The following is an 11,988-nucleotide window of genomic DNA, read 5'->3' as shown; positions in this document are numbered from 1 at the left end:
AGACAACATAATATTTTCCTAAAATATTCCCAAAAGCAGCCCTCGTGTTTACCAGCAGTCAGTGGGTAATGAATATCTGTCAAGGACAGAATCTTCTGGAAGATGAAGAAGGTTGCTCAGGGAAGGAGGAAAAAGGGAAAATGTGGGAAAGACAAAGAAGGAATCACCCCTGTTGTCTGGAAACCAAACCATTCACACAAGGAATCAGTGGGAGAATGGGGACTGAGGCTGACCAACTATTGCAGAGTTATATATTCCTTATTTCCTTCCTTCCTTTTTTTTTTATTGGTGTTTTGGCCCTTGGAAGAGCTGATTGGTGTGTGGAATCAGAGTGAGGTGGGAACAAGCAATCCTGGAAGTTTGGGAGTTGATACAAATTTAAGTAATTTCACCAGTGACAGCTGCAATGGAAGTGATTGCCAACCCTTCAATTTCTACAAATGGTTTTCTAAACATTTTCTTTCTAAGGCCTGGGAAGAGGTCAAAGTTTCAAATCACTCCTGAATGCTGAGGGGAGCACAGAGGCCAATTCTAACTTCTAGTGCTGACTATCTCCAAGCAAAGTAGTTCTTCTCGGTGCTGCTTTTTTTGTCTTCCACAAAATGGGTTGAGGATTTCCTACCTGCTTCACCTGCTTTTACTAACGGATGACTATTCACTTCTTGGAGGCCCTGAAACCCTTCCACACCACTAGACAATCTCCCTCAGACCCAGGAAGGTGGACTTGGCTTCATCTCACACCATCTTGATGACATGGACACCATAGAACAACAGAATTCCCCAATGACTGCTATGTATAGTATTTTTGTCTCATGGATGTAATTGCACATGTGCCATATAGTTTCCCGATACATAAAAATAAAAGACTAAATCTTATTTCATTTTCAACTAAATTTTCTTGAGCACCTACTATGTGCTGGATACCAAGCTAGGCACTTTGGTATAGTTTATCTTATTCTATATTCATATGTACCCTTGAAGTTAGGTGTTATCTCCACTTACACAGAGGAGGAAGCTAAGTTTCAACTCCCTACCTAACTGATGGTGCATGGAGAATTTAAACCAGATGGCTTGACTCAAAAATCAAGTATCTATCAGAACAAAGTTATGTTCAAAGGAAATCAAAAGAACCTTTCTTTATAGGGAATCCTTCCTTTTCTTCCTCCTTTTGTTTTTCCTTTTCATTCCTCTTTCCTTCCTTCCTTCCAGAAGTTCTTGAGTGTTAAACATGTGCCAGATACTGTTCTAGAAGCAGGGAATATAGTATTTGTAATACTACATTACATTAGGAAGATGGCAAAGAACATGTTTCGCATATTGGTAATGTTATCAGAAGCAGACAAGCATAGAGTTGGTCTCTAGATCCTTTTTTTAAAATATATTTTATTGATTTTTTACAGAGAGGAAGGGAGAGGGATAGATAGTTAGAAACATCAATCAGCTGCCTCCTGCACACCCCCTACTGGGGATGTGCCTGCAACCAAGGTACATGCCCTTGACCAGAATTGAACCTGGGACCCTTCAGTCCACAGGCCGACGCTCTATCCACCGAACCAAACCAGTTAGGGCTGGTCTCTAGATCTTATTGGAGAATCTATGGGCTGGATTATGGCGGAAAGAACGTGCAATTTGGAGTCAGGCTAACCTGAATTCAAATCCTGACTCTGCCACTACCTGGTTACATGACCATAGACAAGTCATATAGTTTATTTGAGCCCCTCGGGTTTTTCATCTGTAAGGCAAAAATAATAATACACCACCAAATAGGGTTGCTCTGATTATGAACAATATAAGATGCCTGGCGTTCGGGAAATGTTCAGTAAGCAGGAGATGAGGGTGTGGTCTCGTGCATATATTTTAACCATGCCCATTGTAGGAAAAGGTTCTGTTAGACTGCTGTGGTCTGGGAGACCTGTCCCCCTGCCCATCCACAGGGCCATCTCCAATGGCCTCTCCCAGGCATCTTGTGCTGACTCTTAAGAAGAAGAAGCCGGGGCTCTCTGCTCACATCCTGACACTACAGACACCACACTTAGGCAGGCTGCGCCTCCGTCTCCTTTGGCTTTCAAATCCTTGCTCCTTTGGCTGGCGGGTGCTTCACGGGGGTGGGGAGCCAATTCGCCATGGCGGTTTGTATCTGCAGCAGGCCTGACAGGCTGGGAGAGGAAGGCATTAATGTCTTCTGACAGGCGACCCCTAATTGTGGGAGCTTTTCTTCTTGGCCTTTCTGTGAAATTCTGACTTAGGCGAGCAGCATAACAAAGTGGTAGGGCATTGATCTGGGGCTTGCACTACACTGAGCTGGGAGCTGGGGGGGTGGGGGGGAGGGACTGAGGGAGGACTGAGGAGGGGGCAGCATTATTCATGAAGACTTTCAGCTGTTTTTGTCTTTTAACTAACCTTTGAGTTTGATCAGAGGGCTGGCTGGCCTCCCTTTCGCCAAAGGCCCTGTTGGCACCTGGACAATGGAGACAGACTGTTTTTCCTCTTATAGAGCTATAGCTGGGGGAGGCCAAAGGCTGTGTGTTCTGAAGGTGGGAGGGGCGAGTGTGTGTGTGTGTGGAGGGGGGGTGGGGGGGGAGGGACCAGCTTTACTTCTTTCTTGGTCTTAGGGACAGGGGTGGTTATCGATAGAAATTCTAGCTCCCCGAACACAAGGAACACAAGCAGCTGACTCTGAAGGCTCAACAACTTTATCCAGGGAAATGCAGAGTGGACTGATTTTCAAATGCCACATCCTCTTCCCCATCCAAATACCTTTCTTCTGCTCTTTTTCCCTCCCCGGCGCCCGCTTTCCAAGGGGCCCATTGGCTGGAGTAGGGCTCCAATCTAGAAGTGTTTGAGTGTTGCTGTTGTTTTTTAATTGGTAAAAAATGATGGCAACAGTGAGTGAAGAAAGAAGAGGGGAAGGAAAGAAGTAGAGAAAGAGAAGGGAGAGGAGAAATGGACTCAGAGGACAGTTGGAGAAGGACCCAGAGAAAGGCAGGCAGGAGTACTTTGGTCCAGAGAGCATGTAGGAGGGAATTCGGCTGCGGTTGGGTCCAGGGTTAGAGGAGCAGTGCTGGGTAGCGCCCTAGCGCAGCGCGGCAGCTTTCCAGGCCTGAAGGCCCACAGGGGAGCGGGGAGGGCGTGAGGAGGGTGGGTGCTCTCCAAGTGTTCTTGTTTTTTGGCAGGTGCCTAGCTTTTCTCCCTCGCATTCACTTCCTGCTGCGATCGCCCAGACCCAGGGTTCAGTCCTCTCCAAGTACTTCGCAGAAAGTGACTCCCTTCAAGGAGTGTGGGTTGGCGCCTTTCCCCATTTCGTCCCCAAAATAGCCCTGGAAGACAGCGCCTGAAAGGCGGCTTTGTGAGCGGCCGCCTGCAGGCTGCCTGGAGGAGGGGCGCACGTGGGGCTTCTGAAGCTCCTCACACTCCTCTCTCCAACCTCTCTCTCTCTCTCTCTCTCTCTCTCTCTCTCTCTCTCTAGTCTCTCATTCATTCATTCTCCTCCTCCTCCTCCTCCTCCTCCTCCTCCTCCTCCTCCTCCTCCTCCTCCTCCTCCTCCTCCTCCTGTCCCTTTCTCCCTCTTGTTTTTCTCTCCTTTATCTCTGCATCTCTCCTTTCCTCCCCTCTTTCCTTCCTTACCTTATCCTTTACTTTTTTCTCCCTCCATCCACCCTTCTGTCCTCTCTCTCTCTCCCTCTCCCTTCTCCCCAAATTTCTCTTTCTCCTTTTTCTCTCCCTCATCTCTCTCCCCTCTCCCCCTCACCTTCTACCTCTTCCTTCTTTTCACACCGCTCTTCACCTGGGCGGATGCCCAGCCTCCTCTCCCCTCCACGCCCCCCCTCCCCCTCCACACCCTCCACCCCGCGCCACCCTTGCGGGCAGGTAGTGGGCAGGGGCCGGGCGCGCGCAGCTGACAGCGGACGCATGCCTGCAGCCAATCAGCGCCCGGATGCGCTGCAGCTTGAATAAATCATTAAACCTGACACGCGCTCCCGGCCCGCGTCTCCGCTGCAACTTGCCTCCTGCCATTAACCTACACACGCTCTTTTGTAACAACCTAATCTTGCATACAAAGGAAGAAGGAACATAACTTGGACCTGCGCTGGAGCCCAGCTCTTGGCTTTGGCAGCGGCCAAAGAACTTTAGCGTTAACGAATCCACTTCCCTTTCTACCTTTGACTCCGGATAACCGGGACTTTCTAGGGAAATCCAAAAATGAATCATTTCTTGGCCCAGGAGTGGGGCGGGGGGGGGGGGGGACGGGAAGAGAGGAGAGAGAGAGAGAGAGAGAGAGAGAGAGAGAGAGAGAGAGAGAGAGAGGAGTTCAGACTTCTCAAGAGTAGGAAAAGGGAGATAGGATTGAGGACATTAGTAGTTCAGAGAAGCACCTGTAGTGCTTTTCGAAGAGGTTGCAATAAAACAAGCTTCTCAGAGCTCGTTCTAAGATACAAATTAAAACAATTCGCTCCTAGAAATGGTGACTGAATTTCATCCTATCCCCTCCATTTTTAAATGAGTGCATACATGGCACCGGGATAGAATGGCTGAATGAAGGCATGACTGGTTGGTCTTTGTTTATCTTGGTGGCAAGTCCCCAGCACCACCTCTTATCTGCTTCTGGAAGATCCTGAGAAGCAATTTTCGCTTCCACTGACAGAGTCATTGGCAACTCCAAAGCCCTTTCCTTTTCAGTTCACCAGTTGACCCCTAAAAGGGAAGATGCCGTCGTTTTCCAGAAGAGAAAGCTGTAACTGACTTCTTTTGCAAACTTTCAGGTAAACCATTCCCTGCTCTAAAAAGGTGAAGTGATTTTCCAGAGTTAGGTTTTGAACTAGCTCCCCATCACCTCTGCCCTAGGAAGTTTCTTTCTGACAGCCATGAGTTCCAGAACATCTTAATGCGAAACTAGTACATTCTTGAGCGCCTGTGGGAGAATAGCCTATGTACCAGCCAGGGTCAGCAGGAGCAGATGGAACACTTGAAAGGGTCCATGAAAAGCGGTTAATGGAGACACAGAGATGTGCTTGGGGCTAAGGGAGCCAGAATGATGCAGCACCCACAGGCTACTCACAAGGTGGAGCCCTTACTACCTCTGAGACTGAAGGAGCAAGAGGAGGAAGCTGTTACTGCATCTGCAACAGCCGCAGGGACAAGAGCTGGTGCTGTGGGAGAGAAGCCTCCTGACCGAGGTGTGGCCTTAGACCAAGGAGCAAAGCCACTGCCAAAGCAACCGAGCCCAAGCAGGGAGGAGCAGGGTTGTAAAAGTCAGATCTACCTCCCTCCTACCTCCCAATCTTCTCCCCCAGGGGACAAACCCAACAGGAAGCCAGAGGGCAAGGGAGGCCTAACAATGGAATGCATAGAGATCCGCCTCTGGAGACACAGAGCAGAGCAGAGAGGGCAGAAAGTGGATCAGGAGAAGGAAAGGAGGAACCAGAAACGCAGCTATCAATGCAACAGCGCAGACCATTCATTCAGTCAACAAACACCTATTTCTTCTGGGGCTGGGGAGACACCAGTGAACAAGACAGGTAAGGTCCCTGTCCTCATGTAGCATGCCATCTAGTAAGGGGCCATTGACAGCAATGGTATAAACAAACACACATGCGTTTTTTTCCCAGATAGTGGTAAATGCCAAGAAAGAGCAACACCATAATGGATAGAGATTGGCTGTGAGCATTGCTTTAGATCAGGGGTCCTCAAACTTTTTAAACAGGGGGCCAGTTCACTGTCCCTCAGACCATTGGAGGGCCGGACTGTAGTTTAAAAAAAAAAAAAACTATGAACAAATTCCTATGCACACTGCACATATCTTATTTTGAAGTAAAAAAACAAAATGGCAAAAACACCCGGTGGGCCGGATAAATGTCCTCAGCAGGCCGCATGTGGCCCGCGGGCTGTAGTTTGAGGATGCCTGCTTTAGATAGAGCAGACATGGGGAAGCTTTTTGGAGGAGGTGACATTTGAAGGAAGTTGACCTGGGCTTCCCAGGAAAGCCTACCTTGACTCCACATCTACTCCTACGTGGCTTGTGGGTAAGCCTCAAAGCTAGTCTGTGATTTAGAGGCAGCAACTGGCCAGTCCCCAAGAAAAGAGACAGGACAGGCGATAAAAATAACAACAGGCACTCACATTTACATTTAGTTTGTAACCTTGTCACCCCCACCCCCCGGGGCCAAGTGCTAACTCCTTTACATTGCCTCCTCTCCCTGCTGTGGATACCATCAAGCCCATGTTACACACAAGAATCCCGAAGCTCAGAAGGAATTGGGCTGTTGATTCTGTGTTCTAACATCCCTGGCCCGGCAGGAACAGCAAAGTGGAAAAGAACATTCTACTCTTTCTTACTACACCTCAGTCCCATTCCTTTGATGCTCTTTGCAGAGAGCAGACCCATTTTTTTCTCTCTTCTTCCATGGCCCAGCTTGATGGGAGATAGATTCTTCTCCACACACACACACCCTCTTCCTTCCAATTAAAAAAAAATATTCAAGGCTTTGTCAGGGAGGTGAAATGTGTGTCCCACTAGCTCCAGCCCAGCCTCTGATAATACTCGCATTCAACAGTTCTGCGGTCTGTTTATTCTTTTTCTCCCTGCACTCCCTGCTCCTCCTCATCAATTTTAGGCATGTCTCCACTCTTAACTCGGGGGTCTTTGGGTCATTGGTTGAATAGGTAAGATTTCTCAGTCAATAAAGTCCAGGCAAGTTTTCTTCCCAACACCTCCCTCCAAAGACAGTGGAGTGGGGGGGGGGGGGGGTTAGGACCAAGGAGAGGGCGCGATTGCTAGCGGCGAGGGTCTACATTTTGTATTTCGCTGACAGCCCCAACCCGCTCCAAAGCCCGCCGTGCAGCCAATGGGCAGCGGTGATTTATGGGGCTGACTAATGCCGGCTGAATGCGGCCTGTCACAGCGCCCTGAATGGCTTCCCTTCCCCGCACAAGCCCAGGCTTTGTGTTGCTAAGCGATTAGAGCAGATGTAATGAGATTTTGCCCAATCTCTGCTTTGCCCTTTCCTAGCTTCGGCAAAATTGTGTGTGTTGGTGTGTGTGTGTGTGTGTGTGTGTGTGGTGGGGGGGGGGGGGTTGTGAATTTTTTTTTTTTCAGTTTGCCTTCGCATTGTGGCAAACAAGGGCTAACTTTGCCTCAAGTTTAACGAGACTGGATATTTCCCATTCAAAAGTGAGTAAAAGAACACCTGTCTTCAGAAGAAGTGGGGGGGGGGGAACCCCTTTGTGGGGGCTGAAACATTATCCCAATGTTATATTCATAGCAATAAACGACTTGCTACACTTTCTTTGCCTACCTTATCTGAAAAGTTGCAAAGGAGCTAAATTAAAAGAAAAAGAAATGAGGGGGGGAGGGGGCGGGGAGCCCAGCTCTGGTCCTCCAAAGGAGAAGATAAAAATAAAAGCAAGCATCACAAAAGCATTACTTCCCTCAAGTAAGCTCTAAATTGGCCCACTGCTGGCAGAAAGTCCGATTATTTATGGCGATGAGGAATTTACTGATTTTTTCCCCCTTAATTACGCTCATCTCTTTGAAAGGGACTGGAGCCTCAATGCGCATTCTATAGAGGGTCATTTAGCAAAATGACATCAGACGCTGTGGCGTGCTCCGCGCATCGCAGCTTTAAGAAATGATTACTCTGTGCCACTAAACGGTATGGATGTACCAACACAGACTAGATTTTTAACTCTGGGAGACGGGCCGGCTCTCCGTTCTTTGTTGGGTTTTGTAAGACGCATTTTGCGCTTGGCTTTCCGCTTGGCTGGAGACACGCAAACTGAATGCGCAAGTAACGCAGGAGGGGAGCGAGGCGCCGGCGAGAGGCGGAGTGGGATTCCGATCACGTCCTTGCTAACTGACAAGAAGCAAGCCAGCCAAAAACCCCACTAATTTCTTTTTGAATCTTGGTAATTGGGTACTTTTACACGCAGCTCACGCTATTCGGATAGAGTCGCCAGCTTAGATAGGCCAGTGTCTCAAAAAAACGCCCCCACATTTCTAAGGCTTTGATTTCTTTCCATATCATTCCTTCCGCAAGGAATGCATATCACACAGGCCCTTTACTTACAACCGGGAGGGAACGTGTGCATCCTGGGGGAGGGAAAGAAGTCGAAAATGTGCGCCTGCAAGTGAAGGAACAGCACACCCGCCCCGGGGACTTAGCACCATCCTCCCTCCCACCCCGGGCACCTATGATCTCATCCACCCCTTCCACAGTTGCACAATCAGGACCTCGGAATACGGCTGGTTAAGGGTTAAAAAGTGGGGAGAGGACCCTTTCTTTCCTCTTCACTTTTTGGGGGCACTTTTTAAAATGTAAATCATTTTATCAAAAGACAATGCAATCATCCATCACCACCTATTCTCTGGGTGTATGAGTACATCTGCAACATAAAAGGGGAAGAAACCCCTTTTATCTCTCTCTATATCTTTTCCTCTGCATTCATCACAGAGCCACCTCAGGTAGATCTGGACGTAGCACTTATCTTTGTCATTTCTGCCAGGCAGCATGCTCTGCACCACCCCCTTCTCCTTCGCCCACCCCTTCCCTTTGGAGTTCCAATAGCTTGGCCAGGGCAGTAGAGTCAAAGAAGACTATTTTACTTGTAAAAAAAAAAAAAAAAGAAGAAAAAGAAAGAAAGAAAAAAACGTTTTATTACGAAACTAGTTTGTATAAAACAGGGTTATACATGTGGATTTTTTTTGTAAGTTTGTAATAAAACAGTAAGAAAAAAAAGGCAGTGATAGAAATTTCCCCAAAAGGCAACCACTCAAAAGCACTGGCTGCCACTTTGCGTTTGGACAGTAGCTGCATAAACTTTGTTCTGGAACAGTGTTTAATAACATCATTAATACATTAACAAAGTTCCTCTAAAGTAAGACACGTTGGTGCTTAAGTACATCCGGTGGCCTTTTGACCTCCCCTATGAGGAGAGAGTTCTTGACAAAAAACCACACAGGGAAAATGGCAGTTGTAAGGTGAACTACACATCTAAAATATGCAGAGGTAATAGCATTACATGTTAAAGTTTCAAGATATACACATTTTAAACCATTTGTACAAAACTCTATAAATTTTTTCTCTTTCTCTCTTATGTACAAAAATATCTTAATATATCCCCAAACTGGTTAGGATAGATACAAATAGATTTTTCTTATAATAAAAAAAAAATTCACAAAAGATTGGAAGCATCCTAGGATGAAAGTGGTAGAAAAGATGGTGCGGGGGAGTGGGGTTTGGGGAGGAGGCCCGAGGATGGGGGGTCAAAGGACTGAGTATAGCAGAGTTTCGCTGCAGACCGAGGTCCACAGCGTACTGGGATGGGGGATACTGAGAGGAAAGACACCAACCCTTGGCTAGAGGGTTAAGAACGGCGCTTTCAAAGAGGGCGGGGAGGTGAAGACACCCGAGTGAGCAGGCGCTTCCAGCTCTGCCTGCTAGTGGTGGGTGGGAGTTCCTATAGGGCGTGTGCTGCTCTCTTCCACCAGGAGCTCAATGCGCTTGTTTGCACTGGAGCAGCGTTTTGCACATTGACGCTGGTCCCGGTCACTCTTCAAATCTCCGGGAATGACTGGAGTGCAACGAGTCAGTTCTGAGCGCATCCCTGTTTTGTGAGAGCCTTGCTTCGCAGGCCTGCGGTCGCTTGGTTGGCGTTGGGGTTGGTTGCCTGCTTTTTATTTTATTTTTTCTTCTCTTTTTCTTTTTTTTCTCCCTTCCAGCATCACTGACGAGAAAGCACTAAAGATGCAGGTTGTGCAGTCACCCTATAACCTAAGGAGAAGAAAGGGAGACGTTAATGTGTATTTGGAGACCAGCATGGGGGGTGGGGGGGTTTGAGGGGGGCTGAGGGCGGGTGGAGGTTTAGGGAGGGGAGGATCTGTCTGGTAGAGCGCCTCTTTGGGCAGGCCCTAGTACTTCTTTCTCCACCTCTCCATCTCACCCCTCTCCAGTCCTTGGAGACCTGGGCAAAAAGCCACTCTCAGAGGCCAACAGTGAAACAAACCAACCAGGATTTCAAATCGACTGACTTTAACAGACCCTGGAACTCGATCTCCCCCCACCCGCGTCTCCGTGGAGACAGCCCCCCCCCCTCCACCTCCTCAGATACTAAGACGGAGAGAAAAGGATGAAGATAAGGATAAGTCACCTCCTCTCCCCCAGTTCACGCCCCCCATGCAACCTACCTGCTCCGCCAGTCCGTTCGCACCAGGGCCCGGCCGGGCCCAGCCCCTCAGAACCAGTTGGTGAAGTCGAGCAGCTCTTGCTCCTCGGGGCTCAGGGGGTCGTAGGAGCCCTCGTCCGACGAGTAGGACGACACGGGCGAACCGGCCATGGAGTTCATGTCGTTGGAGTAGTTGGGGGAGATGGTGGGCGACAGCACGCCAGCCTGGAAGGCAGCGCTCACCGCGTCGTGCTCGTCCAGCAGCTGCTGCAGCGCGCGGATGTACTCGACGGCGGAGCGCAGCGTCTCCACCTTGCTCATCTTCTTGTTGGCCGCGCCGTTGGGGACGTGCTCCCGCAGGGTGGCGAAGCCCAGGTTGACCAGCTTGACCCGGTTGCGCTCGCGCTCGTTGCGGCGCGCCACGGCGGCCGGCTGCTGCTGCGGCAGGCTGTAGCCGAAGCCGCTGAAGTTGAGCCGGCGTTTGCAGCGCATCAGCTCGGGCGAGGACGAGCGCTGGCGCTTCACTTGCTTGGGCGCTGACTTGTGACCGCCCCCTGAGGGCTGGCCGTCGGCCGCCGGGCTCAGCTGCGGCGCCTGTGGTTGCTGCTGCTGCTGCTGCTGCTGCTGCGCGCTCTGAGCCGCCGCCGCCGCCGCCGCCGCCGCGGCCGTGGCAAAGAAGCAGGCTGCGGGCGGCAGGAAGGGCTGCTGGGGCTGCGTCTGGGGCTGCTGGCCCGCGCCGCTCTCCATCTTGGCAGAGCTCTCCATGCGCTGCGGCTGCCAAGGAGTCGCGGGATAGGAGCAAGCGGGGATGCGAGGTGCGGGGCGCGCGCGGGAGACGCAGACAGGACTGGGATGCGCGAACAGTGAGGGAAAGGAGGGGGTCGGGGGGAGATGAAGAGGAAGCTCTCTCCGGGAAGTTTAAAAAAAAAAAAAAATGACAAAATCCCCGGGAGATTTAGGATGGGAGCAAATAAGGTGCGGATGCTGTCCCTCCGCCCTCCACTGCTCCCGCTCCTCCTTTCCCTCCTCCCTGCGCGGGTTGGCTTCGGGAGCCTCGCGTGGCGCTCGCGTGTGAGGCTGCAGCTAGCGCCTTCTTGTTAAAAAAAAAAAAAAAAAAAGGCAGAAGAAGCAAAAGTCAGTGATGAGCGCGCTCTGCTGAGTCTCCCGTTCCTCTCCCCCCCTCTAAGGCTGCGCTCTCTTGCGCCGGGTCCCGGTCTCTCCAACCGTGGCTCAGGCTGTTTGTATTATTTTGTTAACCTCCTTTCTTTCTTACTCCCTTCTTTCACTCGCCCTCCCTGGCCGGCTCCCTGTCGGTGCGCCTTCCACGTTCCCTGGCCAGAAGTGAGAGTGCTGGGCGGCCGGAGGGCGGCCGCCTTTTCAATGGGACACCCAGCCCCACGCGCAGCCCTGGCCCCGCCTCGCCCCCCACTCCCCGCTGCTGCAGCGAGCGGCTGCAGCCCCCACTCCCCCCCCCCTCCTCTCACCTCCTCCTCCCACCCACTCCCTAAACTCCCCTTCCTCCCTTCCCCCGCCCGTTCCCTGCGCCCGCTCCAAGCAAACTCTCCATTCAGCCGGGTTTGTTGTTGCAGTGCGTGCGCCTGGCGCGTGCCGGACTCCCGGCTGAATAAACAGGCGGCGCGCTCGCGGCGGGCTGCAGCCGGGGGTGGCTCCAGAGAGGGGGGCGGGGGGGGGGGGACGGGGGCAGGCTGGCGTCGCAAGAGGGGCAAATCGCTCTGGGAGTTGGGGTGTAAGGGTTGACAGGTTTGGGGTGAAATGCCCTGGGATTCTGCTGAGAACTTGGAGCAAAGCACGGGGGAAGGTTTAAGCAGA

The 11,988-nt window shown here is 50.9% G+C and overlaps 1 protein-coding gene across 1 annotated transcript; it reads right to left on the bottom strand.

The window, feature by feature from the left end:
- Positions 1-10,227: 10,227 nt before the first annotated feature.
- Positions 10,228-10,923, bottom strand: ASCL1 (achaete-scute family bHLH transcription factor 1). The gene has a single exon (XM_008144745.2). It carries the CDS (start codon positions 10,921-10,923, stop codon positions 10,228-10,230), a length of 696 nt encoding a protein of 231 aa, XP_008142967.2.
- Between the last annotated feature and the right edge of the window lie 1,065 nt (positions 10,924-11,988).

The sequence above is a fragment of the Eptesicus fuscus genome, chromosome 7, assembly GCF_027574615.1.
Source record: "Eptesicus fuscus isolate TK198812 chromosome 7, DD_ASM_mEF_20220401, whole genome shotgun sequence".
NCBI classification, from domain to species: Eukaryota; Metazoa; Chordata; class Mammalia; order Chiroptera; family Vespertilionidae; genus Eptesicus; species Eptesicus fuscus.
This window is presented reverse-complemented; position numbering and strand designations above follow the sequence as displayed.

Excerpts from the sequence above, each read along its gene's own strand:
- ASCL1 (XM_008144745.2), bottom strand. The coding sequence starts at position 10,923 with ATGGAGAGCTCTGCCAAGATGGAGAGCGGCGCGGGCCAGCAGCCCCAG.